Source organism: Zootoca vivipara, chromosome 1, assembly GCF_963506605.1.
Source record: "Zootoca vivipara chromosome 1, rZooViv1.1, whole genome shotgun sequence".
Taxonomy (NCBI): Eukaryota; Metazoa; Chordata; class Lepidosauria; order Squamata; family Lacertidae; genus Zootoca; species Zootoca vivipara.
The window spans coordinates 34,844,111-34,871,110 of record NC_083276.1 but is presented as its reverse complement, the minus strand read 5'-3'; the positions used below and the strand labels follow the sequence as shown (position 1 = coordinate 34,871,110).

At 38.4% G+C, this 27,000-nt stretch overlaps 1 protein-coding gene across 9 annotated transcripts in view; it reads right to left on the bottom strand.

Annotated features, from left to right (window-relative positions):
* Positions 1 to 27,000, bottom strand: part of HECTD1 (HECT domain E3 ubiquitin protein ligase 1) — a 63,708-nt gene that overhangs the window by 9,908 nt on the left and 26,800 nt on the right. For 5 of the 9 annotated variants that reach the window (XM_035109990.2, XM_060273066.1, XM_060273062.1 and 2 more), the window contains exons 14-33: positions 24,870 to 25,133; positions 24,274 to 24,350; positions 22,567 to 22,701; positions 21,999 to 22,145; positions 21,017 to 21,111; positions 19,927 to 20,032; positions 18,393 to 18,527; positions 17,643 to 17,782; positions 16,908 to 17,231; positions 15,892 to 16,058; positions 15,492 to 15,668; positions 12,303 to 13,139; positions 10,051 to 10,272; positions 5,828 to 5,961; positions 3,861 to 4,017; positions 3,142 to 3,364; positions 2,011 to 2,065; positions 1,587 to 1,769; positions 1,013 to 1,223; positions 835 to 920 (exon numbers count right to left, since the gene is read on the bottom strand). In XM_035109990.2, coding sequence (XP_034965881.2) covers positions 835 to 920; positions 1,013 to 1,223; positions 1,587 to 1,769; positions 2,011 to 2,065; positions 3,142 to 3,364; positions 3,861 to 4,017; positions 5,828 to 5,961; positions 10,051 to 10,272; positions 12,303 to 13,139; positions 15,492 to 15,668; positions 15,892 to 16,058; positions 16,908 to 17,231; positions 17,643 to 17,782; positions 18,393 to 18,527; positions 19,927 to 20,032; positions 21,017 to 21,111; positions 21,999 to 22,145; positions 22,567 to 22,701; positions 24,274 to 24,350; positions 24,870 to 25,133 — 3,875 coding nt within the window. The remainder of the gene's footprint in view (positions 1 to 834; positions 921 to 1,012; positions 1,224 to 1,586; positions 1,770 to 2,010; positions 2,066 to 3,141; positions 3,365 to 3,860; positions 4,018 to 5,827; positions 5,962 to 10,050; positions 10,273 to 12,302; positions 13,140 to 15,491; positions 15,669 to 15,891; positions 16,059 to 16,907; positions 17,232 to 17,642; positions 17,783 to 18,392; positions 18,528 to 19,926; positions 20,033 to 21,016; positions 21,112 to 21,998; positions 22,146 to 22,566; positions 22,702 to 24,273; positions 24,351 to 24,869; positions 25,134 to 27,000) is intronic. The other 4 variants (XM_060273077.1, XM_060273082.1, XM_060273073.1 and 1 more) reach the window with 3 other exon arrangements.

Genomic DNA, 27,000 nt, shown 5'->3' with positions numbered 1-27,000 from the left:
CTGAAGTGACTTCCCCAGGGCACAAGCCTAGGCAGTGTGTAGAGAGGTCCTGGGCTGCCCAGATGACAAGAACCCACTCTTGGCCTTGGGCTGGGGTGTGTGCACGGTCCCAAACTTCATAAATTACACTATCCGTTTTTTCAAAAAAAATCCTACTTTTTCAAATGCCAAGGCAACGTCAGTCACTCCCTGCTAGTACTAAATAAAGTAGTACCAGTAGTTTTCTTAAATGTTAAGATGTCATTTTAAATCACTGAATGTGTTGTATTCGTTTGTTTTCCAGCTTTCCTCCAAGGAGTTCTAACTTATGGATAACCCACATTTCACACCAAATTTTTATCTGCAAAATAATCCCGAGATAGATTAGGCTGAAAGGAAGAAACTGTTCAAGTTCACCCAGTGAGCGTCATGATTGAGTAAGAATTTGAATCTGGCGCCCACAGTTCAATACTGCAGCCATTAACCACACTAGACTTCATGCTTTTATAACAGTGCAATTTAAAGGAAATTCTAATTCTTTTATGACTTATGTCAGTAAAATCCTACCAATCTATGTTCAGTTTTCAAGATCAAGGCTGCAATTAATTGAACTGTACAACTGACTCAGCTTTGGATGCCTCGCCAAAGCTCCCTTCCACCACATGGCAAATTTCAGTATCAAGTACCATGAGCCATCTAAATAATGAAACAAAACCAGCAAATGAAGAAAACCCACAATCAAATAATTGTCACTACTTCCTTTAAATAATATGTCTCAGACTTCAACCATCTACAACAGCTTCTATGAAACTAAAATGCCTCCAAAATAATCTGAATAATAAAAATATATATTACCTCAATCTGTTGAAGAATTTTTGTAGTGATTTTTTTGCTTGTGAATTCATCTGGTGGAAAATTAAACTGAAGCTGTTCATCTCCTTCTGAAATTATTAATAGAAATGAATAAGAATGTACTAATAATATGTTTCCTTTGTGGAAGGTTTTAGGGGGAAATGTATTACATCCTACTTACCTTCTTGAGAATTTCGAGTTGAATAAGGGTCACTTGCAACAATATACAAAATACGGAGCAACTGTAGAACATCTTCTACTCCACAGGAATTCTGTCCACTACCAGCTTTGGCTTGAGGCTGTTCTTTTATTGAACTAAGAATGTCTGAGTTCTGAAGTGTGGAAATAGCTCCCTGGCTTAAACTGGACTTTGATCCATGTTCACAAAAATCCTGTGTAAATAAATGAATGGAAGGAAAATAAATACATAGTAAAGGTTAGAATTGTGATGTAATTATTTTGAACTTTGAGAGAGAGAAAATGTACACATGGTTTGCATGACGCAAATACTGAGCCTTTAGCTGCTCTTAGGCACTATATTATTATTAATAATAATAATATAATACTGTGTCTATTCAAAAGCATACAAAACACTGGAGCTGGTAAAAGTTAAACATGAGGGTCACACGTAAACGTATTTAACCAGAGTAAATTGCATTAGTCACACATCAAGTCCCTCTGTCAGGACTCATAACACGATGCAAAATAAAGCATAGACATTCCCCAAATCAATACTTTTAGATGCAGACATATACCTTGTATGCAGCTATGAGCTGGGAACAATTTCTGTTTTTCCTAATGCTTTTATTAGTGCCGGTTAATTTCCAGTGGCGCAGAAAGGCTGAATCCGCATTCTTCTGCAGGTAGGTTATCAAGTCATTCTTTGGTAATTCATCAGTGCCAAGGTACTGTTCCACATGCTCTATTGACCAGCAACCCTACAACAGGAACCACCAAATGTTGGTATTTCCTGGTTGTAAAGTTTGAAACATTTCACATGCACTACACACATTTCTTTAAGAACATGCATTTACAAACATTCTTTAACATATCTTCCACACAACAGAACTCAGTTAGCGTAGCTTTTTTAAAAAGCTCTGCTTTTTTTTAAAGTGCACAAACTGCACAAAAAATCTGTCAACAGCCACGTAAGTATTGAAAAGTTAAGATTTATCTCACCATTTTCCCACTTTCTTTCTCTTTATCAGAATCCTTCATTTCTCTGTATACAATTCTAAACATGAAAAGATTTATAGTTATTTATGTACTGGATTTTCACAACAGAATGCACTATTTCCAAATCAGTGTGAATCTTGCGATATAATCTAAATTGTCTTCTGCTTACACTCTGCATATTAAAATAATTCTGAATGCTTTGCCGCTTGCCACACAAGAGTAGCACTGGTGAGAGTCAGCCAATGATGCTTCTTAATACTAGACTGGCAAAGCATAGAACACTTTGAATTTACAGGCCAGCTTGAAGCACAACTATTCATTTTGATGGAGCAAGTGCACTCTTTATGTTAAGATTTCTTTCATCAACACATATTTGTTACAATTTCAAAAACAATGTAAGAACCGCAACATTGAAATGTTAAGATTCAGGTAGGTAGCCGTGTTGGTCTGACACAGTCGAAATAAATAAAAAAATTAAATTAAATTGTCCAGTAGCACCTTAGAGACCAACTAAGTTTGTTCTTGGTATAAGCTTTCGTGTGCATGATACACTGAAACGAAAAGTCACCAGACCCTTGTATATAGTAGGAGGGGGGGGGTTTCCTCAGATTTATGGAGAGACCTGGTCTGAATAGAGATATTGGATTCTTGTCTCATTACATATGCTAAAGCTATTTTTGGTCATCAGCATACTATCCCTTGCTTTTCCCTGTAGGACTAATTGCAGTCGTTAACAGTCCTCAACCGGTTTACCATCCCCATTGAGTCAATCACCCATCTCCTACTACCCTTCTGAGAAAAACCCCAACCCATCCTCCCACCAAGGTCTGGTGACTTCTGTTTCAGTGTATCTGAACCACGAAAGCTCATACCAAGAATAAACTTAGTTGGTCTCTAAGGTGATACTGAACAATTTTTAATTTTTTTAAAAATTGAAATGTTAAGGCAGGTAAAAAGAAATGTCGTCAATGTGTACATAAGACTACCACTATCCAAACACTACTGCCGCACGACCATCATCCACAAGATAAGAGATGACATACTAGCAGTTTTTGATATATATTGTAAAACCACTCTGCAAAAAATGCAGCCTTAAACTGTTTTAGATACAGCATCAGATTTTAAATGTCTTACGTGTATGTTGGCTCCCAAATTCGTCTAAGCTTATCAGATTTCACGTTGCCATTGCAGGAAAGTTGTAGCAATTTTTGAACATAGTAAAAGATCGTTGATCGAAAATTTGTTAGGGGCAGCTCAACCTCGCGAGATGTACCAAGGCCTGTAACTTTCAAGGTAAGTGCTAAACGGGGAGATGGTGTGCACTCAACTTCTTCCAGTAGTTCCAAATGGGGTGTTCCTGTAATCAATGATGAATCAGTGCAGGTGAGTAAGTTTTTTTTAAAGTCTGCAACAGCTTTCAACATCTCAAATATATTTCATGATATCATAATTCTTACCTAGATGTGAAAATAAATTCAAAGTAAAGGCATTTGAAATTTCACAAGGGGGGGGGGTATTCCAGCTTTACCCTGTTAAACTTATATGGTACCTGACTCACTCATTCAAATCTCACTTGCTTCAAACCCCAACTCCTTTCTCTATTCAGCATCTCATTCTCACCAACTTCTTCCCTGTGAAAACAGTGTGTGTCCCTCCCCCGCTACAACCTAGATTTGTGAAGGGAGAAAGTTTGGGAAGGTGGTAGGTATCTTAACATGTCCTCCCCCAACCTAGTTGTGTCTTTCCTCCTCCAATCTTCTTCTCTTAGGTTCTCTGACATGCTGGTGTATTTGTAGGTGTATAATATATATTTATACTTTGCACATGGTTTTTCAAACAACTCATGGATATACCTGGGGGAGGGATTTCAAGGTCAGTTGTCTGTTGAACATTAGTACGGCCAGGTCTAGGATCAAATGCAGGTACTAAAGCAGAAAACTGACGTTTCAAAACATAATCATCATCCCATGTTCTTCTACGTCCTCCTTTTGTTTCATACTCTTCTTCTTCCTATTATGTAACAAAAATTGCAAAACAAACAAAAAGGTTATTTTCATTTTTTTAAAACCCACACTGGATAGACAAGTACAAAAACTATCTATTTCTTCTGCTGTTTTTAATTACGGTACTAATTAATTAAATTAAATTTGTATACTGCCCTTCACCTGAAGATCAAAGGGCAGTTCACAAGATGAAAAAACAAAATGAGAACTCAAAATACATAATGAAAGAAGAACAAACCAATAGCCCCTCCTCCCACAAACACATTTAGAAGACCATAGAATGTTCAATCAGCCAAAGGGCTGGTTTAAGAGAAACATTTTTTCCTGGCACCTAAACATATGTAAGGAATGCACCAGGCAAGCCTCCCTAGGGAGCGCATTCTACAAATGGGGAGCCACCGTAGAAAAGGCTCACTCTTGTGTTGCTGCCCTGGGGTCTCTTGTGGGCAGGGCACACTAAGAGGGGCACAGATGATGATTGGAGGTTCGGGTCAGACCATATGAGGAGAGGCAGTCACTGAGGTATTGCTGTCCTAAGGCTAATAATAATAATGACAGTAAATTTTATTTATATCCCACCCTCCCCAGCCATAACCGGGCTCAGGGCGGCTAACATCAAAATATAAATACATTAAAACATAAGATTCAGCAATCAACTTTAAGGCTTTATAGGTCAAAACCAGCATTTTGAATTTGGCTTGGAAACGAACTGGCAACCAGTGCAGTTGGGGCAGGATTGGTGTAATATGCTTGAACCATTTTGCCTGGGTGAGCAACCTGACAGCCAAATTCGGCACCAGCTGAAGTTTCTGAACAGTCTTCAGAGATGTTTATTTAAGTTGGGTAAGCCATGAGAATAGCTAAGTATAAGTAAACAAACTGAACTTGCTGTACACTGCAGATTCTCACCTACACTTTCAAAAACTTATTGAGGTGCCTGCTCACGTGCTGTGCTAAACCGGCACAGGGACTCGCTTCCATGGCACCAGAAATTACGTCTGCGCACGTGCAGATTTTGGAAATCATGGGTGCGCACACTCATGCACGTGCACAATCCAGCCCACATAGGGATCTCTGTGGCACCAATCCAGCCCAGGCAAAGACAAACCTTGCTGACCCCTGACTTAAAGCATCAATGCTTTAACTTACTTAAAATGCACAAACATAGCTGTCACTTGTTTAGCCAAATTTACAGAGGAAATATTCAGATTTCTAATGCAGATCACATATATGCAGTATTTTTGTGGGTGTGACAGTACTCACCAGTATGAAGTAGCAGCATCTCCTTTTAGGCTGTGCATGGCAGCCACTTTGTAGTGGTACCCATAGAAAAATTATCAAAAGTAGCAGCACCTCATTTTTAATCCCCCAAATTGCTACATATAAGCATACAGCTATGCAAGACTGTTTGCAGCCCATAAGCCATATCCAAGGCCATATTCTGTAAGAGTTCACCTCAGAAAATTTGACACCGATATAATGGAATGGGGGAGGGAAAGTACCAAACTGGACATTTATTGTAGCAGAATCTATTGACATAATCTGTTATTTAGGGGTTTCTTTTGGCGTTCCACTGAACTAATAACTTGAGGACTGCTATCATTTGATCTGTACACAAGGTAGAACTTTTGTAATAAGCCATTGAAATGACAATCTGCTGCTGCTTTAAAAATGGACAAGTTCTCTAAATTGACAAAACTGGTCCACAATGAACAACCTATACTATACTACAAGTTCAGGGGAGTAGAAGGTTTTTCTATATGGTCCCCAAATAACTGTAGATCACACAATATTGTAAAAATAGATATGCACTGTACCATAACTTCTTCATACTCTTGATCTTCTTGATTGTCATCTTCATTTTCGTCATCCTCTTCATCTGGCTCAGGTAGATCTTCATCATCATCTAACTCCGCTAACAGAGTGCTGGCCCGGCAGCTATCAAGAAAATCTACACAGAACACACACAAATCACACACTAAGTTGCTTGTTGTTTGCTTTTCAAAAAAAAAAGGCTGTAAGGATGAAGACTGATTTTGTTCTATAAATTCAAAGCAGGAACAGGAAAAAAGAGGTTCAAGACAGTAAAGCAGAAACCTATTTAAGGAATTTTGACAAAGGGGGAAAGCATTTCAGAAAACAACCTGAAAAAGAATGGGAAACTATTTGGAATAAGGTAACCTACTCAGACAAACTGATCCCATTTGTAAGTACAAACCATTAGTGGAAATAGATAGCAAGCCAATAATTTTGCTACTATAGCTGCAATACGTGTTTCATAGAGCTTACTTCCTTTTATTTTCAAAAACATCCTATAATACAGTATTAGCAAATTATCTCATAAACCACTTTCATTCCTGTAGCAATGTGACAAACCATGAAAAAAGGAAAACCACAGGAACACCTCTAAAAAAGCATTATTCAAAGTTCTACAATTACAACTACTAATACTGGTACATAGCAGGCCTTTAACCATTCATGAAAGACAGGTTTCCATTTCTTGTTCTGTATTCAGAGCACCCAAAGAACTGCAGGTACAATGCTAACAGTATCAAACCCACAACTGTAATGACACATGTAATACCCACAGTTTCAAACATGGAAGGATGGGTTTTTTTCATTTTGAAAACAATTATCAGTCGCATCAAAAACAAAGCAATGTACATCTGCCTACACTGTAGGAGCAAGGTAAGAAGGGAATTGGAAAATGGTGCTTTGTTTCCTATACAGGCAGAAATTGTGCATATATAAAAACACTAGGAAAGTCAGAAAATGCACATTTTTTACATAAAATTTATGTTCATAAGGGACGCTTGTCTCATATGAAGCAGTCTAAATCCCAATACAGCATAATTTCCTGGTTTTATAGGAGCCATTTCTGCATTTCATGGGTCTTTAACTTTCTTAAAACATATTACAGGCTCATGAGATCATGCAAATGGGACTAACCAACCAGAAAGTCATTACTGTATTAAGCTTGACCTCCCATGACATATGAACCTGGGACACTGGCTTTTTACTCCCTAATAACAATGTTCACTCTCCATGCTCTATGGGGATTTTAACCATATATTCATAATGCAAAACTAATGTGGCAAAACAACAACTCATCAAAGATAAAAAAAGACAAACTGCTACCCTGATGATCACTTATACCTCAAATATGGCAACTAGCACTCAAAGCAAATTGTAAGACAACTTTCTAAAGTTTATGGCATTAGAACATAAGCCTAAAAGCATCTTTAACAGATACATGAATATATTTGAGAGGTGCTTATAACTTTTAAATTCTGCTTCATACTGCAGTCTAGGAATTCAACAGGTGCCACTTCCAGACTAAAAAAATTAATTAATTCTAAATTCTAATTTGCAAAGGACCACATAATTTCTTGAATCGGTCTGTACTATGAAAGGATTTAAACAAAGCAACTAGGTCACACAGAAGCCTTGAGGTTGCTTCTGGCCCTGGCGATTCCTGGGCTAAAGGTCTTCCATGTTATACACGAGTTTCGTATGGCAAGGGTCCTAAAAGGATGCCTTCCCACACCCAGTGGCATGCAGCATTTCCCAGTAGCTTCTGCTAATACAATGTGAAGTATTCATTACAATTTCCAGCACTGTCTAGGTTCATTCCCAAGAGCTTGATATAATCTATCCCTTAAGTCTACCATTCCCTTTTGTCCCAAACACTTCCCTGAGAAATTCCTTTTCAGCTCCTAACTCAAATGGAATGTATCCACGCCAATATGCGGTACGCCCTTTGAGGCCTCTTACATTTATTCTACAAGTAATAAAGCCTTTTGTTGGGGATCTTATCACTTCCATTTTGTGTGCAGTCACCCCTAAGTACCAAGGGAGAAAACTAGCACTCTCCCTGCAGAGCTTTTCCTTCAACCAATGATTCAGCGGTCATCTGTGCAGGCACACAACTTGTTAATATCTGTATACAAATAACAGCTAGGAACTTCTTAGACCTCTAGCTAGTGTAGAAGATTAGGTAATCCCATCCTACCATTCCATCTCCTAGAACATGGCATTTTTGTGTGTGTGCTCTAAATGGAAGAATGATAATCTTCCCACTAAGTTCTCTTCCTACTGTCATGAAAGCAGCAGTTCATGTAACTTTTTTTGCAGTCATCGCCTAAATAAGCTCTCTATTTTTAATGCTATAATTATGCCCCTCTGCTCTTTATTTTTAATGCTATAATTCTGCCCCTCCCAGAATCCGGGCCTTCAAATCTCTACTATTCAGACTTTTCCTGCACATATATGATGCAACTGATTATTTTAAAAAACTGCTACAGCCATGGCAGGAAAGTTCTGACCTCCAACAGCTCTGACTGTTGCATGAGTATCTTTGGGTAAGAATATAACGTTGATCCCTGTGCTTACAGCAAGAAATGCAGCAAGGAGCCTAACAGAACCCATTTGACCAAACTCCAAATCTCTCTTTGGGAGTAAGCATTAGCAACCCCAGGAGTTTCTGCTACTAAGACATCATCCTGCGTTTCCCCCCACATGGAAAGCTATTTGAAATGACCTCGGTGTGAAAATGCTGCAGTTAAGCTTCTATAGGTCTTTACTATTTCAAAGTAAATGTGTGAATGCCAAGCTGTTTTGTTGTTTCCCCATAAATATGACTACTCATAAGCATGGCACCAGGTGTAAATGTTTATCTATAAGCAGGCCTTTGGCTGATTAAACAATCTATGATCTTTTAAATGTTTGTAGGAGGAGAGTTATTGGTTTATTTCTGTTTTTCTGTTATATAGTTTGTGGTCTCATTTTGTATTTTTATGTTGTGAACTGCCCTTTAATCTTTGAATGAAGGGTAGTATACAAATTAGTAACAATAATACTGGCCAGGTTTAGATCTCATGAACCCAGTTCTCAAGGTCATGTAATAAAGGCTTGGGGAACTTCTGTAGGCTTGTGTGCTCTCTTCTTTCCTGACACGCTTCCTCTTCTATTTATAGGATTTTCCTAGAGTTTGCTGACATGTTGACGCTGGCAAACTATGGGTAGCTGCCACTGAAATATGGTTTGCCATATGATTTCAAAGTTGTGTTGATGATAATGGATTAGTACACCAGTACAGCTGACTGGAGATTTTGCCTGTGACAAGGGACCAGCTTAATGCACATGAAACAGTGAATGTGCTGTGGAGATGTGAAGTATTATTAACTGTCAATGCCTTTCAACTTAGAATTTTGACTCACAACTGTTCTAAATTCATACATGTGAACTCTGATCCAAAATGTGCTCTTCTATGAGAATTTTCCACCCATGGGAGGCAACTCCTAGGGGCCAAGCTCCCTTCTACCCCCCATAACATATTTGAGGGGGCCGAACCCAAATTTGATGGGCATTGCCATTCAAATTGTGTGCATGCACCACATCTTGTGATCAATTATGCAGGATGGGGCTGCATATTTTATTTTATTCAAGTTGGCGCCCCTGTTCCCACCCAATTCTGGATGGTCCACCAAACCCCAGAAGTCCCTTTTGGAGGGGGGGAGGAGGAGGTGAGCAGGGGTTGCAATTGGAAGGGGGGAAAGTCTCATTGCACAAGTGGAATTCTGCTCACACAAATTTGGATCTATGCCACTGTTTTCAATGTGAACTTACTTTACAGAATCAATAACTGCAGCACACCACACTGAAAGACTAGACATAACAGTGATATAATACATATATATCTGGATTTCTGAATTTAGAAGTTTTCTTAATAGGCTAAGACATTCAAATCAATTGTCCTACATTTTAAATACCTTTATACTGAAATGCTATATAAAAATATCATAAATACAAGGAATATAGAAGATTGTGAAGAGCTGATATTTATAGAAAATATGACATTAGGAGTAAAAGCCTTTCCTGGGGAACTCTTTATGTAACTAGTAACAGGGTAAACAGCTCCGTTATTTGATATGCTTTAGTAATGAAATAACTAAGTGAGAAACCCATAACAAAAGTAAAGGTGAAAACAGAAAATTATTAATGGGAAATCTGCTTACGTTCATTTAAAAATGAAACTTACCATATAAAGAATATTCTGCTTCCTGACCTGTATCGCTCTCACTAGATGTTGATGTTAGGCTAGTAGTTAGAGTGTTACTAAGTGACTGACCAACAGATAAAACTGTAGTTGCTGTGGCTACATTGCTGCTGCTAGTAACACTGGATGTAGACATGGTCACTGTTGATGTGGTACCAGTTGTAGTCAGATTAGGAAAACTTTGGGCACCCATTAGAGGAGAAGCTATAGATAAAGATATGGTAAGATAAAATAAATGATCCAGAGTAGAACAGTTTGCATTCATGAGTGCTTTAATGTGTTTCAATATTTTAAATAGTCACCAAGTCTATCTTTCATCAGTGCAGAATTATAGGCCAATACAAGAAAGGGCTTCAAGTAAAACAAAAGACCAAAATAGAAATCTGCTTGTGTTGAAGTAGCCCACATTCTAATTTTGAACAAGTACTATGAAAAGAGCTAAATGAATGTAATGCTGCTTCAATATAGGCAGGAGAAACTAACTGTCACTCCATGAAAAGAGTCAAACAGAGATTCTGTTAGAGTGATGAAATTTGTGCCTCTAGCAATAAGAGGAACATATCACCCACTAAGGGGTAGTCCTAGGGGCCTTTGGAAAATACTGAACACATATGTTGGTCCTCCAGAGATAAAAAAGTGAGTTCAGCATTGCTTTTGGAGAGCCCTTTTCTTTACTGAGCAGATTAGCAGAACAGTTGCATTAATAAATTCCTCTTGGAAGAGGAGGGGAGGACAGGGATGTTTTCAATAGGAACTATAATCTTTTGTTTAATTTCCATGAAGAAATGAATTTGTGTGTGTGTGTGGTTTCTACCTCTTTCCTGAGAATCCCAGAATGCTCTCTTAAAGGAAGAATAAACATCTCAAATCATGCCTTGCGAGTGCATATATACATCCCAAACCACAGTTTGCTAAAATTGTGTTTGCAAACTAAAATCAAATTGTGGTTTCAAGTTCTTGCTTGGTACCACTTGAAAATCACGATTTGTCAAATATTTTAAGTTCAAGCATCACAACAAACTTGGTTTGGGTTTGCAAACTATGGTCTAGTATTACATTTGGATCATCTCACTACTGACTAGTGAGTTAATCCTTTTTATTAGTGCTTATCATCGATAATATGGGGTGGAAAAATTAAGCACAGTAAAATAATTATACAGAATAAAACTATGTTTTACTAAACTCATCTTAGTTCAAGTAAGTTTTTGCAGTCATGTTTCAACTCATTTTTTAAATATAAACATATGAGAAAATGGATTTTTACAACAATCTCTAAAGTGCAAAGAATATCATTTCCAAATAAAGAGAAAGGTGAACAGCAGTTCCCACAAATGTTCCAGTAATAAGGGCAGCAGTTCAGTTTCCAATGCACACGCTAGTTGGCTATTCCTTCCCCATTTCATACCAGGTACTGCTCACATTAAAAAAGAGACTAGAGACTAGAGCACTTCCATGGCTCAACCCTCTGCCAAGCATGGACCACAGTTGACAAAATAGAGAAATAACTTGTCATCTTATTCTTTCAATATAAAATTAAATCAGCAGTATCTCCTTAGTCTATCTAAAGAAGCCCTTTGTCTACATTCTTAACATTTTACCCTTGTAAGAAACTGCAGTAAAACATAGAAACAAAAATAAATGGCAGCACATATAAACCTCTTGTGTTTATAACACTCATTTGTTTAGAAAAGTATGAGCAAGTTTAAGACAACACTGTTTTCCATAAGCTTTTTACCTATTTCAGATGGCAATGAAAGATTTTTCAATATTTTGAAGTGAGAATATAAGCACCACAGTTTCCAAATTAATTCAGATTCAAGTACATTCTAAGCAAATTTCTATGAGATACGCATTTATTTCTAGGAACATCACTGATAGATTAGAATTGAGAAACTAGTTAATGCTCTTCTGATCCATCCAAAGGATTTCAGTGCTATAAATACCAGAATAGATTTAGCCATGATGTTGTAGCACCTAGATTTCTTATTAGCAATGATATTTACTTTAATTCCCCCTGAAATCAAACATTAAGTAAATGAAGTAAATTCTGCTGCACAATTCTTTAATTACTGCAGCAGGAGCAGTTTTCCAAGACAATACAAAATTGGGGGCAATGTGGCTATTATACCACCCCAGATGACTTCTCAAAGCTACCATTATGCCAAGAACACCAAGCCCATTTCTTCTCATTTCACAGGTATAGCATAAGTTGACAGGTATTTATTTTTACTTACTTGCAGTGCTCATGACATTTCTTCCTAAAGTATTAGTGTTGTTATCACTGCTACTTCGGCTTAAATTCATGTTGTTGGTGGCATTGGTGCGAGCAATGTTTGCCACTCTCCGGACGAAGGACTCCAAACTAGAGGTTTCTCGTGAGGATAGGTTAGGAACACTTGCACTGGAACTCATTGGAGCCCCAGCAGCCAGAAGTGAACTCACTGATAGTCTGTTACTTGCTGAAGAACTAAGGGGTCTCTGAGAAGCAGCTTCCTTATTTGTCAGCTCAGATACCGAGCTAACATCTGGAGAACTCACGCTAACAATTCCCATGGATATAGCATTGGACTCCCCAGTTGCGCGGATTGAATTGTCAGTTCCTAGCTTTCTTTCAACATTTTCATTTCCCACATCTGCTGTCAAGGTGCTGGTACTTGCACTGGACGCTGACCCTACTTCAGTCTGAGGCATGCCATCAGCAGAGGAAAGGACAACAATTGGCTCATGGACGTCAGTGCCTGAAACTATATTTTGTTCCATTACATTTTCAGATCTCCGCTCCATTTTTGTCGAACCCAAGCTGATGTCGCTGCTACTGGCCACGCTACACACAGAACTGCTACTTCCTTTTCTACTTGAAGAGCCTGCAGCAGCAGTCATCTTGTCTGGACAGTTGTTTTTCACCAAGCTGCTCCATGACTGCGTTGTGCCTGAAACAGTGGATGAAACAGGTTTGGGTGATGCCGCTGAATCAGGGTCGTACCCTGGGGCAAGCTTGAGGTCAAATTTTCCTTCTGCGCCCATACGGTAAGAGTTAGAGCCACCAGCATCCCAGGTGACATCAATCCAGCCTAGAAAGGGACAGGAGTTTGTGAGACCCAGCAGAAAGCAGACAGGAGCGTGTCAAGACAGTAGCTCCACAATATGGGATCAGCTTCTCATTGGGCCGCTATCTTGAGTCACAGAAATTACTTAATGGGCTTGAAAGCCAAACAAAATAGAAAGGTTTGAAATTCAAGCAGTGTGATCATTGTAGGTGTACTACATTAAAATGGACAGCTCTTACCATATTTCAATTTAATACTAAAGATCTGAAAATCCAGCCAAAAATGTAAAAAAAGTTTTGTATTAAAAGTAACTTTAAAGTTTTAATTCCCTTAAAAGTAAAGTTTGAGCTATGTGTAGTAGAAGTGTGTGGGCATTTAAATGGTTCTCTTATCAGAGTACTTGGTAACTGTTATTATGTTTCACATACTACAGTCTTAAATTACTGGGGGGAAATCCATTAATCTATTTTACGTCAGCTTGTTAAGTATGGTTGGCCTCCATCCTCAATTGTTGGTCAACCACAGCAGTGGTAAATGCAGTTCAAACTGCACCTGAAACCAGGCTTTCTTTCAGATTTTGGCAAGGCCTTGAACCTTTATTTAAAAGGTGGGTGGGAAGGGAGGGGAAACAGACCACGCTTGGGTCCAAGGAGAGCCTGTGTGGTGTAGTGGTTAAGAGTGGTAGACTTGTAATCTGGTGGACCAGGTTCGAGTCTCCGCTCCTCCATATGCTGCTGCTGGGTGACCTTGGGCAAGTCTCTCAGCCCCACTAACCTCACAGAGTGTTTGTTCTGGGGGAAGAAGGGAAAGGAGAATGTTAGCCACTTTGAGACTCCTTTGAGTAGTGATAAAATGGGATATCAAATCCAAACTCTTCTTCGTCTTCTTCCTTCTGCTTATGATATGAAGACCTTTCTCTATGCATTATTTTAATTAAGTTTTAAATAATTGGCACTCCAGTTTTTGTTTAACAATTACTCACCAGGAAGATGATTTTTAGTTGATATGGGAACTAGAGATAATTGTTTTCTTGGAACTTGGCCTAATATGGTTCATAGAGTGATAGATTCAGAGTGGGGGAGCTAGTTAATCAAATCTTGAACGCCAAAGACAAGCACATTAAAATATCACCACAAAATTTTCTACCTACTTTTCTACTTCTATCTAATTTTCAATTACTTTTCACAAGTATTTTTAAGTGAATAATTATTAGGATGATTTTTCTGTATAATAGGAGAATGATCATTCTAAAGAAAAGATAAACTTGAGATGGAGACCTTGAATGTGGCATCATATCCTTCCTCAAAAAATAGATTTATAAATCTAATTGCTATGGTACTGGAAATTTAATATCTGCCTCTTAGTATTCCCCACTTTCGTTTAATCATATATTAGTATTAAGAAAACAGAAACTTGATCCCAGCGAAGCTAGTAAGGTAAGAAATGGCAGAGAACTTGACAAAAGCTGAAGAAAAAGCAAGTTGCAAATGCCAAGCCAGAAAAGGGATAGCAAGGTATTCTAATATTATACAGACAGGAAATATTTATTCATCTTAGACACTGGATCATTCATACCCGTAACTCAACACACAAGATATAGGAGTAGAAATGCCACAGCTAATCTGTATACTGGAGTTGCATGTAATTAGCACAACTTGTATGTAACACTGTATTTTAGGGACATGTGAAAATCAAATGAGGGTGGTGGTACTTTACTTGCCCAAGGAATACTGTTCCAATAAGACCTTATTCTTGATCTCTAACCATCAAGTAACTCTAACATTTGCTTTCTTGAAATACAAGTTTCCCAAAGTACAAGTCAGCATCTCCTAGAACTAGGGAAGTTAGGTGTGACTAATACCTGGGGGAGTTTATGAACCTGTTTGTCCTTCTCAATTTTTGGATGCCTCTTGAGGTCAAGAGGCAAGTGATATCTTAGGACTTTTTACCCACCCAGTAATTACTTGAGAGGTTTTCTTCTGGTTTTTCCAAGGAATTTCACTTACTACTACTGCAAATCTTACATTATTCTACAGGCTCTCTTTGTTTTTCTTTCACTTTTAGGCAGTGATTTTAAACATGCTTATTGAATAACAAGTTCCATCACTATAAGTAAAACTTATTTCAATGTAGAAATGTTTAGAACTGGGGTGCTAATTTTATCTGAAGAAGCTCAAACAGGTTTTCTTTATGTCAGCAGGTCACTATGACAAATGCACTCTTGATTTAACATGACTAAACAGTACACTATTTCCTTTCTGTCTTCCTTTTGATTTCTGAATCTACATTTCCTTAATCACCAAACTAGAAAATGCAGTTAACTACTATAAATAACTTGTGGAATAAAGATAGCTAATTGTTTAAGCAGTTGCTCACCATTGTGCAATTCGCCTGTAACAGTGCCTTCACCTTGTGAACTACCATCCTGATCTCTCCATTTCCAATCAATTCCTCTGATGACACGGGCACCTGGAACCATGTACTTCAGAACTTGAGAGCGTACCAGTCTCCTCTGCCTTCGCAGATTAGCCTCTGCTTCTTTAGCTGCTTTTCCTACATGCAATCAAAACTAGTTATGAAACACTGCTGGTTAAGTTATCTATACAAGATTTAAGCATTCCAACTTGACAGCAGGTATTTCAAATACCAAACTGATATTTTTATCTTAAAACATGCTTAGAAATATGCTCTAGATTGTTTTAGAAAAAGTTTAATTCATGGCCTACATTCCAAGAGCTGATGGTAAGAACAAGAAATCAGTATCTACATTGCTTACCTAGCTGATCCTCACACACACCATTCACAGTGCCATAAAGTTCAAATCCAGAAAGAGAGAGGTAGTGTGTTTGCCCACTGGCATTCTTCCCCATTTGCTTAATTCTTACATGCCTCCAACCTTGCTTCTCATCCTTTTGTAGATCTAGTGGCCATGTTGCTGTTGACCTGTACATTAGTTTGGGGAAGTTGAAGGAAAAAATTAGATAATGATAAATTTAAAAGTCATGACAACTGACAAAAACACAGAGAAATATTAATTATTTGTATGGTTTTAATAGATCAAAAGGACCATAAGTTTACAAACAGAAAATTACTCTCTCCATTATACCATCACACAAATTAAATATATTTAATACTTGTGTTTCACTTAGCACTGTTGACTTGGGCCTTGTTCATATGTCATGGTAAGCCATTAACTATGGTTTACCATGACATATGAACAAGGCCCAATTTAGACTATTTTGCTTGTCAGTGCTATTGCATTGGTGTGTGTGTGTGTGTGTGTGTGTGTGTGTGTCATGATCCCTGATCGCTTCCAACAAATCAATCTGTAGCCAAGGTTTGTTCTTGGCTTACTGATCATTTGTTGGAAGCAAAACAAACCATGACCCCCCCGTTTGGACATAACATAACATAGGGTTGCCATATTTTGATGGACGAATCCCGGCTATGTCCTGGAAATTCCGGACATATGGCAGCCCTAACATAACACTAAGCCAAGAATCGTGGTTGTTTCATCTATATGCTAGAAAAACAGCCAAGGGTTGTGTGATCCCAGTAAACCATTAACCTCACAACCATGTTTAAGCCAGGCCACTGTGGAAGGTCATCTTTTTTATTATACAATGAATTTCAGCACAGTGAAGTAAATCCTGGACCCAATGATATCAAGAGGTAAATTTCAAATTACTTCAGTGGACTGAGAATGGCCCATACGTTATGGGTACTGAATAATTTATTGTCATAAAGTCAGAAACAACAATGGTCCATGTAATTGGAAATATTTTTACATACCCTGGTTCATTCAGACTGCAGTCATCAACGTGGGTATATAGAGTAGTCCAGTTCTGTCCATCCTTAGATACTTGAAAAACCCAATTTCTGAGAGCAGATCGTCCATAACCACGAGCATGGCGTAATGTGTAAGCTGATGGTATCACCCAAAGACCAAGGTCTATAGCAAACCATGCATTTTTATCATCGTTAGTATGACAATTCAGAGCTGAACTGTCACGGCTTAAGATGTCTTCCAAACGGCCATAAGGCAAATTTCTTCCTTCTGAAGATGTAACTACCACCAGCCCATAGGCGGCCGGATTTACCCACTCATAAGCTGTTCTACAATAGAAACAATGATGTCACTATTACTCATGAATATTTATTTAAAGCATTTTAACTCCCCTCTTCAGCTGAAAAGCCTACCAGAGCAGGGGGAAATAAGACAGACTCGAGCATCAGATCTTATAAAAGAAGCTGGGATGGCAACAGTTCAGGTAGCCTTATGGAATGGCCATAGATAAGTGACTGACAGTATAGTCCAAATTTTAAAACCTAAAAAACAAAAGCTAATATGCCATACTTACTGCAAACTATGTCCAAATGATACATTTTTTTATTTAAAAAATGATGCATAGAAAATCCAGTGTTGCCCTTGGGAAATATTCAGAATTGCCCTGCAGGTATTTAAATACAATGCTATTTCATTTAAGATTTTAGCACTTTCTCAAACTGAAGTTACTGAAATCTTACTTTGCATTTGTTCCAATCCAGTAAATAATTCCATTTTCATCAAAATCATGCTGGTGTCTGAAAATGAATGTCTGGCCTTCTCTGAGTTTTCGTACAAAAACAAATGATGCTCTGTCAAAGTCATACCACTGCTTTGCCACCTAAGGAAGAAACAGACAACAAAGATGTATCACATAAGTATAGAGTTTATTATCATCATCATTATTCTTTATATATCACTTTTTGGTCCAAAGACCCCAAAATGGCTAACAGCATATTAATACACGATCAAAATATACAGTAAAGCACAATTAACTATCATAATTCAATCAACAAAAACAATTTAAGACGCAATGCAAGAGAACAAGAAAGCCTTCCCAAACTGGAGGATTAGAGGGTGGCTCATCCCAACCCCCACATCTCACACTTGAGGACTAGAAACCTGAACAATGACAAATAACTACAAAAAGTCACCTCAAACAGAAGAATTAATGTAATTCTTTCTGTAAACATGTTAGGCTGGATCGAGCGCTTGATCCAAATTTGGCCTTCCATTCATATAAGTGGCTGAGATTCATAAATGCTCCAAACAGAAAGAGCATTCACCATACGGTTCCCAAGGATCACCAGACCCTCCAGAACAATTTTTCAGGGGCATGGGAGAAATTGGAATCTGCAAAAACTGCACTTCCTCCAGTGGAAACTACCATGGGCTGAGCTATGTGTATGGGTAGTCTGAATCCAACCCGGGGAGAAGAGGAGTTTGCTCACCATTTTTAGGAGGTATTGCTCTAAAGATTCTACAGTTGCCAAGGGCTCCATTTTCAACATTCGACCTGTTCTGTCTATTAAAGCTGTCTCCCCAGAAGCACGCTCCAAGCGAAACCGCAACCTTCTTGTTAATATCTAAAGTCAAAGCAATAAATTTTTACTTAGAAACATCCCTTTCATTTATAACAAATACTAATGATTATGTTTTCAAAGTCAAGCAAGCATTAATAAACTAGGAAAATCAGCACAACTGACAAATCTGCATAAGCACTATACACACACAATTTACACAAATGCACAGATCCAACAGCATTCTTACTCTAGTAGAAAGTCTTTCCCACTCATGCATAGTCTGTTTTGGACTCAGTGTGACAAAAGTGACTGACACTGTCCTGTGTGGGCAGGCTGCAGCTTTGTTTAAATTCCTATCAATAACATTTTATGGCCCACTAAAGTTCATATGCTTTAGTCTGTATCTTCAATATTCACAATTCTTTTCATATTGTAATACAACCCCAATTACATTCCAAGTTCTTTCACCAGGAAGTTCTTTCACCAGGTCTTGCAAAAGGAACAGCACTGCTACATTTTCTTCTTCCACTCATAGCTCTTTGGACCCAAGCTGAATAAACTTTTATTTATTTAGAATATTTTTATACTGCCCTTCATTGTATTTAGTGTGGGGTACAGCATAAAACAAACAAACAAAGTCAAGGAAGGTCAAGGAGGAAGGTCCCACACTCAACAAATTAAGAGTATAGGCTATTTTTTTTTTACTTAATACTAAGCACGTCAAAGTGCAAGTAGATAAACAGTGGGAAGGTAAACGGCGTTCCGTGTGCTGCTCTGGTTCGCCAGAAGCAGCTTTGTCATGCTGGCCACATGACCTGGAAGCTGTACGCCGACTCCCTCAGCCAATAACGCGAGATGAGCACTACAACCCCAGAGTCAGTCACAACTGGACCTAATGGTCAGGGGTCCCTTTACCTTTACCTTTAATAATTAATATGACCAGAAATGTCTTGTGAAATCACTTTTATATTTACAGCAATTATTTACACAACCCTGCATGGATCCCCAACTAGATGATACCCATAAATGTTTGTTATACCAAACCCACATTCCACAAAACTTTTAATGGGTGACACCCAGAGTTGTGAAGCGTGGAACTTTGTAAACTGGATGCTCTGGATGCTGGGATTTTTTCTATATTCCCCTTGCCCCAAAAATCAGGTCCAGAGGGCTGAGGACCCCCCAAAACAACATGGTAGATAGTGCTGGGGGCTATAGAGGGAAGGGAGAATTGGCAAAAAAATACCTCTCCCACTTCTGTCTATGAATTTGTCCAGTTTGCAAAGTGGAAGACTCCACAGGATCTGACTGAAGCATTCTGATAATGAAATAGGTCTGTATCCAACCTAAAGTAGCTCAGGAAAACTGTAATTTATGGAAATTTATAGGAAGAATAGCAGAGAATAGGCACAGAAACATTTTTATTAGAATGCAATAAATTTCTACCGTATTGGAAAGTTACCTGAAGATTATACGTTGATCCTGGTGTATCATACAAGTGTAGAGGTAGACGTTCAATAGATTCTAATACTGCTATGAGTTTCCGAATTAATGCAACTGCTGGACGACTATGAACACAGAGAAGACAAATGTTACTGTTTATAATACAAAGGGCTTTGAAAAATGAACAGAAGTTATGAAAACTTCAGAGTACAATTACAACTTCACAATGTTGTAGTGATGACAAGCTATTTTTAAAACCTAAACTCTGCCTGTTTAAAAACAGAACTCAAGCCAGCTTGCAACAATAAACACGACTCAACAACATATAAAACATAGAGATATTGCAATGGTTTGTCATTATGAGAACAAGCAAGCACAAGCCTCAGACTTATGTGCTCCCCCCTCCCACCACACAATGGGGAGAAAATGTAAAGCAACAAAATTTGTAACAAATTATCATTTCTCATTACACTCTCATAGTAGAAACTGCAGTTTGTTACTAACAATAATATATGCTGTGCATGGAAACTGTAGAACTTCCTGTTCATGCTTGCTTGTTATCACAGCAATAATGCATGATTTGGCATTTGTCTGAATCAAAGCCAGGCGCATTGATTCATCAAACGTCAACACTTTAAATTTTCTTAGATCAGCTTAAGCAATGTTTAAAATGCTTTGTACTACATATCAAAGCTCAAAGCTATTTTAAATTATAAAATATTGCTTGGAAAATTTGAGATAGGGAGATCTGGCCACAGTTACACATACCTTACATCTCCACTAGGTTAGATTACTGCAATGTGGTTTTACCACTCTCATTTTTTATTGTAACATTATTGTGTTGTTATTCTTGCAAATTATCTTGGGGGGCCTTGTGAGGGCCGAAACACAGTATATGCATTATTCAGTAAGTAAATATATGGGCAACACTCTGTTTAAATGGGAATCTACAACTGCAAAGCAACACTGATGCGGTAAACACTGGGCAATTTAAATACGAAAAGCAGAAAGTTATGTTCTAGTCCAAGACCGATATGCCTTTTACTACTGAAAGCAGAGTATAAAAAATAGTTGTGTGCACACATTATTTTTCATAAGGTCAAAATTACCTTTCATCATCTTCATTTTCACTGAAAGCTGTTTTGAATACATTTATTCTTTCCACTAGCTGACTACAATCTTGTTTGAAATCAAAATCCACATTCTAAATGAAAAACAGAGAATGGCTGCTCAAAATTTGGGATTAGGCCATTATGGCTAACTTAACTCATTACATAAGGAGAAAACCAACTTCTCAAGCACTGCCTGCCGAAGTGACAATGAGAAAGGGGGATAAGTCAGACGCATAAATCACACAAGTTTTGAGGAAGAACAAAAATTAATTTTTTCAGGAAGACAAGTATCTCATTCTGGAATGCACTGAAGTTTGTAATAAAAATTGTGACTGTGAGTGAGTCTCCTGTTGCTCCAAAGACCATCAACTTGAACTGCTCAGTTCTTGCAACAAGAAATAAATGTGCAGCTCTATTGACGCCAAAGAAACAGCAAGTATTAACAACACCCACCCATCCCCACAGCACAATTCCCAGCATTTTTTTAAAAAAATCTTCTCTTCCTTCACCTCTTCTGATATTTGCTATGTGATTTAATGAAAGTAAAACAAGTGTTTATAGCCTGATTGCCAGGCTGCATCTTCCCTCTGAAAATTCTTTGTTTTATGAGCAGCACTGTCTGCCAAAAGCATGGTTAGACCACTAGAGCAGCACTAGGATAACAGTGCTGGTGCCAACAGAGCTTCATGTCTCTTGACCCCCCGTTGTTGTTTTTTAAGGCTAGGTTTAAGTGAAAGCATTTTTCAAGCTAACAGACTACACTGTAGATATTCCTTAAGAAAATTTCACTGCACTCTCCACCTGCCCCCCCCCCAAGCTCAGGTGACATACACAGTTATCCTTCCTTCATCCCAACCCTACGAGTTATGCTGTTAGGCTGAAAGATGAAGCTGACTGGTCTAAGATCAGCCACTTAGCTTCATGGCTGTGAATAAAGACTTGGCTCCTTGGCTCCCACTCATTCTGCAATAAAACTTACATTATTCAAAACAGTAAGAAGAGCCTGCACCAAGCCACTGCTGCACATTTCATATGGTGATATAGTATTTTCATCCTTCAGAAGGACAATTAAGTTTTCCAGAGCAGTCTTCATTAAATCTCGCCAAGTGTTTTCTCCCTCAATAAACTGAAAAAGAAAATCAGATAATAGTGGCTCCATTCACTTTATGGTATTACACAACAGTAGTCTAACTGCAGAAACAAGAACTTCACAAAAAAGTACTGCATACAGACAGTAAGTAGTACACTTCACATAGCATGGTGCAGACTTAAAACTACCATTTCCAGATTAGGCTGCTGTTATCTGCCACTCACCCTATTTAATATGCAAATTCCTGTGGTCCACTTCGACCTGGGCTTAGTATTATGGGCAGCTATCAACAGCCCAAGTTAAAAGTAATCTAGAAATACTTCTAAACTCACTTTGAGAATCTGCCAATACCATCAGACTTGAAGACAGATGGATTAATTTTTATGTCTGAATCAAGTCAACATTAACAGCAGCAGCAAATTACGCTAACCATTTCAATTTACTCAATGATACTTACCTGCCTATTTGTATGGAGCTCCCATGAAGATTCTAATTGAGTTGCTATGTTCCTCAGTGTTACAACTACACCTCTAGGCATACTTTCAACAGCTTTGAAATGGTCATCATACAAGTCTCTTGCCATAGTTCGTACCTGAGCATCATTTAAGAAATCAGGATTAATTTACAAATTTCAAACCAAATGAAATATTTTCTTGACATTTATGAATGCCAACCCTGGATCAGCTTCACTTGGAATGACAGTACATAAGAAACTTACAGCTGAGTCAGAATGCTTTGTATGATTTTGTCTACACTGATAGCCAAGGCTGTTTTCGGCTTTACCATTTGAAATGCTTTTGTAAATGGAGCTGCCAAAGATGGAATCTGGAAACCTTTATGTACAAAACATGGGCTCTAGCATTGAACTATTCCCCGCACCCACAAGTCTGGACATCGGTTACACTTCTCCTAATAACACCGTTAATCTTGGTTTGTTAAACAAGTCCCTTGGGAACTTTGCTCAAGGCTGTCTGCTTAATGTTATGGCTACAGATTTGATATGTTTTTAAGAAGAGCATTACTCCAACTTATTTTCAGACCCAATCCAAAATGTTACCTTTGTACCATACCATTAAGTCATAAACAATCTGCTTGAAGGACTTCCAAATTAACTTTATCCATCTGTTCAAGTCATCTGCTGAAGTCCTGCTCCAGGTGATAACTTAGTCAAGAGTTTCTAAAACACACTCCCCCCCCCCATGTTGTCTCCCTGACCCCAATCTTCCCAAGGATGTCTGAAAGGCACCTTCATTCACTGGGAGATGCAGTCAGCTGTGTCCCTCCCAATAACAGAGGGCTCTCTAATTCAGTAGAGGTTTGTGGGAGTTTAAAGGGAGGGGGAGGTGATTTCCCCCCACAAATACCCCCTTTCTCTTGCAGTCCCTTGCTGCCACCACCACCACCACCACCACCACCACACTGTTCCAAAGGGTCCCCCTGCCCTGTTGATCTGATGGCAGAGTGCAGGGAGGTAGGCTGCAGGAGGAGAGGGAAATAACTTCCTCTCCCCCTCACTTTCCCTCACTAATGGAAAATTCTACTGGATGAAAGAGCCTCTCATCAGCAGAGGGGTACAATACATCTCTGGAAATCTTTCTTTTTTGGGGGGGTTGGAAACAAAGGTCTTTGGAGAACTATAATTCTTGGAATCATAGAATCATAGAGTTGGAAGAGACCACAAGGGCCATCCAGTCCAACCCCCTGCCGAGTAGGGGGCTGACCTCAATTGGCTGACCTCAATTAATACTGATGTATTAATGCATTTTTGAATGGACTTTAGATTTCACGTGAGTCACTCTAAATATTGATGCAAGTGGAAATACAAGTTTTTATCCAATGCTGCATGACTGCAGTACTACTCACACAAAAAAACTCCCCCATCTGCCTCAAAATCTGCTCTGCAGGTGTAGGGAAAGTAGGCTTGGCCGAAGGGGAGGTCTGGAGAACCTAACTGGGCTCAAAGTTCCTCACCACTGCTCTAACAAATCCTTTAACTTATTTCATCACAGAAGTGAGAATTAATGCATATGCTTTTTAAACATAGATAGGCTAAGTATCTAAACCACCTCAAGCCAGCAGCTAGCATGTACAAGAAGCAATACAGAAAGTAACAAACTGAAATCCAAATTCTCCATTAAAATGTTTTAAAAACAAACATACTAACCTTTTGTTTGGTTTTTTCCGACTTTGATTTTGCCTTTCTTCCCCTTTTGCCAGTCCAACCAGTCACAAATTCTGATCCTGCAAAATATCCAGATGGCAGGATATTATATTGCCAGTTCATTTCTGTGCTCAATACAAGGTGCTCACACTACTGTTTACAGCCCTATACGACTTAGGCCCCCAAATAACTGAAAGACTGCCTCCTTGCCTACAACCCCTCTCCTGTTTTAAGATCAGCAGAGAGGGCCTTCTTGGTTGTTCCATCACACTCAGAGATTGGGTCTGTGTGACCCTGAAGAAGGCATTCTCTCTGGAAACCCCTGAGTTATGGAATTCCCTCTTTACAGAGGTAATCTGGATTTGGAGCCATAAGTACAATTCTCTTTTAAAACCATTCTAGTTGGACGCCATCGTTACTTCCTGGAGCTGCAAATTCGATAGTATTGGCCATATGGTCAGGGGATCCAAACCAGGAAATTATGGCTTAAGTGTTCCCTTCAAACCAGATTTATTGAAACAAGAATGTAATTTCTGACCCAAGCCACTGTAGATATATATGTGCAATTACCTTATTATTACACATAGCTACGTACTCACCTAAAGAGGTTTCAGCAGCAAATGAATGTTTAGTTCCTCTGTTGGACTCAAAAACAAAACCTGGAAGATCTTCTTTTAATATTGTAGCTTGCTGACCATCTGAATTGTGAATAGCAATTTCTCCTTCCTTTAGACACGTAAGAGACCAATTCCCCACTGTGAGTTTAGCTGGGCCTGGGACAGATAAAATTGGCTGGCTTGTTGTGGATGGTTTTACCTGGCTTCGGGCTCTCTGTAACTTCTCTAAAAATTCACTTCGACTTTCTGTTAAAAAAAAACACAAAAAGAAGTAAAGGCTAACTAGTATTTGACTTTTAACTCTCAGAAAGTAATAGTTTGGTTCCATGAAGCAAGATGGGTGGGCATTCAATGCAAATTTATGTTGTAGATTCAAGTTCTCAGGATAGATATTTCTCACCGGCCTCCGATATCACAATATAGGACAACAGAAAATGTCTATACTGGCCAATGGTGAAACTTTTATGTTTTGGAAATCATTATATTACATAATGATTAAATATAAACAAACTGAATAAACTGAGCAAGTTGTTAAAATCAATTTCTACTAAAAGGAATGCATCTAGAAAAAACCTCAGATTTGATGGAGAAGGAAAGCATCCAAATTTTGGAACTAAAGAAAAAAGAATTGATTTAATAGGAAAAGAAAACCAAGTGCAGAGTTGTAGTATGGAATGCTGGGAACTGTAATTAACTGCTTTAATAGCAAAAAATGTCAGTGTTGTGTGTTGTACATAACTGCGTAACATATAAATACATGTTTATGTATTTACTACTACATTTTTAATTTATCTTTCTCTGAAAATAAAATTCATTACAATGTCTAAATGATAAAATACACATTACCCATGTTGATTGGGCAGACACTACTGACAGATAATAAAGTTGAGTTTTGCTCTATGGTCATGCCCAAAGTACCTTGAGTAGACATTTAGGGCTGGTTCATATGGCCTCATACCATCACCTCAAGAACCAGTTAGACTTTCATGGAAGCTCTGCTTATTTCTAGTTGTGCTTTCATATGCACAATGACTATACACAGCTGCTGAGGTTTCCATTATAACAATGGTACTATGCAGAAATGCAAAATCACATATGTAATGCCATCACAGCTTGTCATCCCCCATCCCTCACAAAAATCTAACAAGAACAATCTTAGGTATTCAATGTTAACTCATATGTTCCCTCTCCAGACAATTAGATTGCTTACTGTAGTTCCCCACTCTCACTCAATGCTCTCCATCCTGGAAGTTCACAGTATTTTTCTGAGCAGGTAGAGGGGATTGACCTTTACAAGCTTCTATACTTCTGTGTACCAGGGCAGTCTCCCAAATATGTATAACCTACTCCTTTATTTTTTGGCTGCCTGCTTTCTTTTGTAGACTGACAAGTAACTCATCACCTAAGATATTCACAAGAATGATATAATCTCCGACTACAAGTTTTTTTGTCACAAGCAACTGGGAACCTTCAAATCAGAGTTCTACTGTCCCTTGTGTTAAGCCATGCAGTGTGACAAAAAAAAAAGTTCCAGGGGAAAGAGGTTAGGAACTCTTTTTAAGTTCTGAGCCCCCTCCCTAAGCAGCCAGCTGAATGCCTGACCTGATAGGACTATCAAACCCTTGCAGTAGATATGGGATTTGCATGGGCAAATGGTCAGCTAGTCTGGTTCGCTCTCATCTCTGGCTCCCATTCCATTGTCCTTAGGCCCAAATCTCAGAAACCCATATTGCCAGTCTACTACTTTATCAGGTCTCTATAGCCCAGCATTATAAACAGGTGTCCATTATAAATGAAATATCCATCACAACTGATAAGGTGTCAAAAAGTGAATAAGAAAGCAGAGATAGCTGGCTTTGCATTTACATGATCCCTGCAGATCAGGAAATTAGCTGAAAATTATACTGCCAAGTTATGTTGCTATAGCCTCCTGTTGCTATAGCCTTAAATTCTATCACTCCAAATCTAAACTGTTAAAATCAGCATGAGATAATTAAAAAGCTATATTATGAATAAGTAGAGTTTAAGAACTGAACAGAAAAGCTTTGACCGAAGCATCAGAACCAGCCTGTAGCCTCATACTACTGGAATAAAGCAATTTCCTGAGAATTTG